Below are 6,762 nucleotides of genomic sequence, written 5' to 3' on the forward strand. Positions count from 1 at the left end.
ATGTAATAATACAATTGATATTTTCTAAAACCTGTTTTATAAGTCCATGTTAATAGAGGAAATATAAGATTACGTATCAATAAAGAATGTTATTTTTGAAATCCCATGCTGTTTTTTGGTAACAGCCTGGTGCTGACATATGCAAGACACAGATAATCCTTGTTTCCCCCAAAAAAGAATTGAACCGTCGCTAAATTATAAATAGCGAGACTTCACAGGGTTTGTTTGTCCAACTTTTCGACTTTGACGAAAGGAGCTGTACGGTATTCAAGGTAATGCTTATATCTTGCTTTGAATAAACTGTATTCATATCATGTTTTTTTTTGTTCTAATGACATTATTATTTTAAAAATATATTATTTTGTGAAGTTCGTTCATAATACCGTTGGCTGTGTCTATAATGTGGCAGATAGGGATATATGAAGTAATTTTTTAATTTCATAAATTGCTCGATTGAATTTCTATTCTTTTGGTAAGATTATGAATGAGTTAGTTGATTTGTTTTATTATTAAAATGATGACAATTTGGGCTAATCCATCACGGCTTTAAGTAAATATGCACATTCATAAAAACCTTATGCAAACAAGTAGTTTGCACACTAGTTCAATGATTTTTTGGTACGTTTATTTATATTCAGCATATAAGATATGAAGTTATCATGAACAACCATGTGATTTTCGCCGATGTTGCCATGATATACAGAGTTAAATTAATATAATATTATAATCGTTCTGGGCGTATCGTGAATTTGTTAAGCTCCATAAAACCGGTTTAAACCCCCAGTGCTCTTGCCTTTAATGTTCACAAGCGGTGACCCCGGTTGTGTTTATGTTTGTGCGTTTCTAATATACATGTGTGTATTAATTAGTCCATTCGTTCCCTACCTAAATTATTGGCGTGTTGTTCATTGCCATAACTGCTCTTTACAATTACGATTTTCTGTCCTTCTGGTTCCACTTTGTTTGTTCTGGTATTCCTTTTGCATGCAAGTAGTAGTTGTTCAATAAACATTTGTTTGACGACATTGTGTATTATGTATCATTATGACTCCGAGCCATTGTGAAGTGAGATATACACAGCGATAAATTGGCAATCGTTTTTTTAGATGACGCCTATACAATCCATATTCATTCTGGCGAGCCTTTGCGTTCTTGCAACGGCATATGGTTAGTAAAATTCGTCTCTTACATTTGCTTATGTTTTAAGAATTGAATGACAATAATCGTCTCGCTGTTTGTTTAAATGTGTCGGGAAAGTGCGTATAATGTTGATAATGCAGACGGCGTTGAAAGAATGGCCATGGCTTTTTACGAGTAAACATGCTCGTCGTTTTATCTGAGTATACAAAAAAGTTAAGTCACGAGTGGGGAGTCATACAATCTGATTACTCATAAATAATGTTTGATATTTTCGTATTTCAGATTATTCCCATCACTGAGTTGCCCTTATTACTTTAGATGTTCAGTCATCAAATATATACTTTAATAACTTTTTTGAAAGAGTTCAATAAGTTTATTTATTAAAAGATATCCGTTTGACCACAATTAATTGTAAACGATTGCAATTTGCAAACGAATTAAAATCAAAGCTAGTTTATGAATGATCGTCTGAGACCAGCAGGGACAATCACCTTGAAAAAAGACGAGTGTAACGATTACATATAAAACGGTGTAAAAGTTATGCGTACTGAACGATCAATGTCCGAGTAAGACATAAATCGCTGTTTTAGTTTCCAAAACACACAATCGCGTTCCGTTTTCTCTTCTATTCATAAGCAAACACACCTGGTCCCATATGACTGAATTTTTATTTAATTAATTGTAAACTCTAAATAATAAATGAATACCGGGGGTATGTTCAAGCATGTTATTGTTTAGCTTTGAATAACACGAGTGAATCAACATTAACACGTAAGTGGTTATAATAATTATTCCAAACAATAATCATGGTTTCTTGTGTTTGAATCTTCTATATAAATTGAAGTCTTTTGCAAAAGATCGACGTAACAATACAAAGAACGTTACGTAAAAATAAATTGAGGAAATAAGTATGTCGCTTTCAGAGAAGCCATGCACATACAAAGGAAAAACGTACAAGGACGGTCAGACATTCAAGGATGACTGCAACGACTGCAAATGTGACGATGGAAATGCAGTATGCACGAGGAAAGGATGTCCAAGTAGGTCCTGCTACTGTTACTTCTACTTTATGAACTTATGCTACTTCTAATAATACTTATACTTCTACGATTACTATTACTACTTCTTTAACTATTACTTCTACTTAATATTCCGCTTGTACTACTAAACTTTTCTACTTGTACTACGTATTAGTAATACTACTACTACTACTACTACTACTACTACTACTACTACTACTACTACTACTACTACTACTACTACTACTACTACTACTACTACTACTTCTACTACTACTACTACTACTACTACTACTACTACTACTACTACTACTACTACTACTTATAATAATAATAATAATAATAATAATAATAATAATAATACTAATAATAATAATAATAATAATAATAGTAAGAATAATAATTATAATACTACTAATAATAGTATTGCTACTACAACCAATACTATTACTAGTAGTAATTTACTACTGATACAAGGACCGAAAATCTACTACTACTTTTTTGCTACTTCTACTTTCAATTCTACTCAAATTACTTATTCTACTACAACAAATGAAACACATGTACTATTACCACCACTACTAATTCAACTACTGCTTCTATTACAAATACTAGAACTACTACTACTATTTTACTAGTATTACTTATAATAATGATGAAAGTAATTTTAATTATAGTAGAAAGGGTATTAGTGATAACAATTATAGTGATGTGAATAGCAGTTGGCTAGATGTGAGGGTTGGAGCTTTACCACTCTTACTACCAATACTACTGCAGCTACTTATTTTACTATTACTTCTACTTCACATGTACTACTACTACTACTACTACTACTACTACTACTACTACTACTACTACTACTACTACTACTACTACTACTACTACCACTACTACTACTACTACTACTACTACCACTACTACTACGACTACTACTACTACTACTTCTACTACTACTACTACTAGTACTACTACTACTACTACTACTACTACTACTACTACTACTACTACTACTACTACTACTACTTCTACTACTACTACTACTACTACTACTACTACTACTACTTCTACTACTACTACTACTACTACAACAACAACTACTACTACTACTACTACTACTACTACTACTACTACTACTACTACTACTACTACTACTACTACGACTACTACGACTACTACTACGACTACTACTACTACTACTACTAATACTACTACTACTACTACTACTACTACTACTACTACTTCTACTACTACCACTATTACTACTACTCTTCTACTACTACTACTACTACTACTACTACTACTACTACTACTACTACTACTACTACTACTACTACTACTACTACTACTACTACTACTACTACTACTACTACTACTACTACTACTACTACTTCTACTACTACTTCTACTACTACTACTTCTACTACTGCTTCTAATACTACTACTGCTACTGCTACTATTACTACAACTACTGCTACTTCTATTACCATTTCTACTACTAATACTACTCTTACTACTACTACTGCTACTAATAATGTAACATATACTACTACTACTATTACTTCTTATACTAGTATTTCTGATACTGCTACATATAATACTAATGATAGTATAATAATATTTATAATAGAAGTGATAGTAGCGATGATAATGAGTGAGATGGAAAAATTATTTCGCTAGGTGTTAGGATTATAGGATTATAGAGCTCCAATTAAAACCCTCGATGTTTTTCTTTGACAGTCAACGCTGGTTATCCCGGTTTATTCATTTTTGTGTTTTGCTGTGTTTGTGTTTGTCTTGTCTTGTACATTTTTGTTTTGTCTCACTAGTTGGCAATTGGTACCTTGTCAAAAATAAAATACAAAATGCTAAAATAAGGTTTGTGTTATGCTGATGCTGGAGAATACTAGTTTGTAAATTCGTTTTGAATCACAGAGGACCCATGCACATACAAAGGAAAAATCTACAATCACGGTCAAAAGTACAAAGACGATTGTAACGACTGCGAATGTGACGATGGAAAAGTCGAGTGTTCTAAACGCGAATGTCCAAGTAAGCATAACGCTTTCAGTCGTTCTTTATGGTATATTAACATTGGGAATACGAAGTGTATATGCTAATTTTTTTATGTTTCATAAAATCACTTATCAACAAGTTCAAAATATGTTGCTGTTAAGTATAACAAATAGTATGTTTAAACTGAAAGGTATTCTCATCATTTCCTGTCTTAATCGAATTGTGTTTCCAAAGAGTTTATTTAATTGTTAATTACACGTAAACGATCTGTGAATACCTCCTTGCTAAATGTGAGGATTAGAGCTCCAAAAAACATCAGAGGTAATTGTAAGGTTTAGAGCTCCAGTTTAATTTTGAAATGGTTTGTTTTGACCGTTTCATTTCGTTGATCCCAGTTTCATTATTAATTTGTTTTGATACTTGTGTGTACTTGTGGATGTTGTCTAAATTATTAGTTTTATGTCACAATATTAAGAGATTGGCTTTATGTCATACATTAAGAGCACATGAAATTTAAATGTTTCTTTCTGCTGATGAAGCTGTATTTTCACTTTGTGTATATGTTTGTTAAATAACAGAGGACCCATGCATCTACGAAGGAAAACCCTACAAGCACGGTCAAAAGTTCAAAGACGATTGTAACGACTGCGAATGTGACGATGGAAAAGTCGAGTGTTCTAAACGCGTTTGTCCCAGTAAGCTCATTGCTATCAGTCGTCGTTTGTGTTGTATTCATATTGGTTTCTGTTAAAAGTGTTAACTTTGGCAATACAGTTCTCAGGATAAACGTTCCTGCATTAAACTCTTGCTAGTAAAATCAAAATTTTGTAAATTTCAGGGAATATCTATACAAACTGGTTCAGTAAATTCGAAAAATGTCAATAACATAGAATTTAAAAACATAATATCGACCGATGTTGCTTTTTAAAGCATGTTTCATTTCAATAAAAAAATCTAATCCAAATAAGTCGTTTATCTACGTGTAAGACCTTTCCTCTGTATTTTTATTTCAGATTCGTCTGAATTTTTAATTAAAAAAAAAAATGAATTTTTATAAGAAATCGCATTAGTTAAGTCAACCATTTTGTAAGGACTCAATAAAAAATGGTTGAGTAAATTCGACAAATGTCAATTGCACTCGATATTTTAATATATCTTAATCAATTTGTTCCGCGTGAAAGCATGTTTCTATTAAATAACCCTTGACTATTTTTTATTTAAATAAGAATTTTGTAATAGTGAAATACGTTCCGCAGTATTGTATTTTCAGTGAACACAATTGTTATTTGCTATGTGCTGTGTTTGAAACAACAAACAGTGTACTTAGTTTTGTTATAATTCATGTATAATTTGCTTCTGGTAAGGAGGTCCACTACGTTAACTAGTCGTTTGAATACAACCGTAGATTTGTATTTTAATATACAATCCAGCTATTGGTGACTCTATTTCAGAACGGTGCTCCCACAATGGTGAATACTATGACGAAGGTACTGTTTTTATTAGTGTGTCTTAAAATGCGATCGAATCTTCAATCATTAAAGAAGTATTATTTGCATGTGGCAGTATATAGTTGAAAGTAACTCATGCATGAAACTAATGAATAAAATAGCATAGGTATGTTTAACAAAGTTAATGCTTATCATTAACCACTATATAGAAATGTATCGGTTTGTATATGTTTGTGTCTTGAAATTTTTCAGAAAATCGATCGGATTATGAAACTATAAGCTGTGCTATTACCGCTTAAATATAGGGCCAGAACGCATTGATTGATAACTTCATTATCAGCTTGACGATAAGAACACAATGCGGAAATAGTACTTCATAATATTGGAATACTTTAAAATGCTTTAACAATAATAAAAACGTTTTGTTTGGTTGGAATATAATTAAGTGCGATATATAAAAGCATAAATGCAGTAACTATTTTTAGTACAGTCTGCGTTAGTCGTGAAAATGTTCTTTGTTTTTATCACTCCTTAATGAAAATAGATTAAGTATACAAAACAACAGATGCTTTATAAAATCTTTTTTTTTCCTTATAGGCGACGATGTAAAGAGCAAGGAGCCATGCACGCGATGTTTCTGTAAAAATGGCTCGGTATTTTGTTCCCCTGTCGTTTGTCCGCCCTGCAAAGGCTTCAAACCGCCAGGCGCTTGCTGCCCGATCTGCGACTAACAACCGTATAAGAAGCAGGGTCGATCGCGCTAAAAGCATCTGTTATGACCTAATGGAATAAATAATAAATATCAGCATATTGATATGAGTTATACTTTGATTTTTTGGTATTGATGGTGTGTCAAGTGTGTTGCTTGTTTATGTTGTGCAAGCCACAGGTCGCAATCTTGTTAACAAATATAATTCATGGAGCTACTGTACTATACGCTGATTAGATCCACTAGCTTCAAAGTTAAGTCCAATTTCATATGACATTTCACAGAGCCGAAAAAAGGGTTGCCTTCAAACTGTTGTAGTGTAGAATCAGAAAATGCAATTAATTAACTTAACGCGGACAGTGGGTGTTTGATTACCAAATGTAACTCTATTTCCATTGCTATCCAGTTAAAATGTTGTGTACCTGATTTACTC

At 32.4% G+C, this 6,762-nt stretch overlaps 1 protein-coding gene across 1 annotated transcript; it reads left to right on the forward strand.

Moving 5' to 3' along the window:
- The first annotated feature begins 216 nt into the window (after nt 1-216).
- LOC127861066 (kielin/chordin-like protein) lies at nt 217-6,389 on the forward strand. Its single transcript, XM_052399432.1, has 7 exons — nt 217-272; nt 1,107-1,167; nt 2,064-2,180; nt 4,092-4,208; nt 4,751-4,867; nt 5,624-5,659; nt 6,218-6,389. Exons 2-7 carry the CDS (start codon nt 1,107-1,109, stop codon nt 6,349-6,351), a joined length of 582 nt encoding a protein of 193 aa, XP_052255392.1. The 5' UTR covers nt 217-272; the 3' UTR covers nt 6,352-6,389.
- The last annotated feature ends 373 nt before the right edge of the window (nt 6,390-6,762 follow it).

The sequence above is a fragment of the Dreissena polymorpha genome, chromosome 15 (genome assembly GCF_020536995.1).
Source record: "Dreissena polymorpha isolate Duluth1 chromosome 15, UMN_Dpol_1.0, whole genome shotgun sequence".
NCBI lineage: Eukaryota > Metazoa > Mollusca > Bivalvia > Myida > Dreissenidae > Dreissena > Dreissena polymorpha.

Excerpts from the sequence above, each read along its gene's own strand:
- LOC127861066 (XM_052399432.1), top strand. The coding sequence starts at position 1,107 with ATGACGCCTATACAATCCATATTCATTCTGGCGAGCCTTTGCGTTCTT. Across the intron at positions 4,209-4,750 it reads TTCTAAACGCGAATGTCCAA|AGGACCCATGCATCTACGAA; the intron begins GTAAGCATAACG and ends GTTAAATAACAG. Across the intron at positions 4,868-5,623 it reads TTCTAAACGCGTTTGTCCCA|AACGGTGCTCCCACAATGGT; the intron begins GTAAGCTCATTG and ends ACTCTATTTCAG.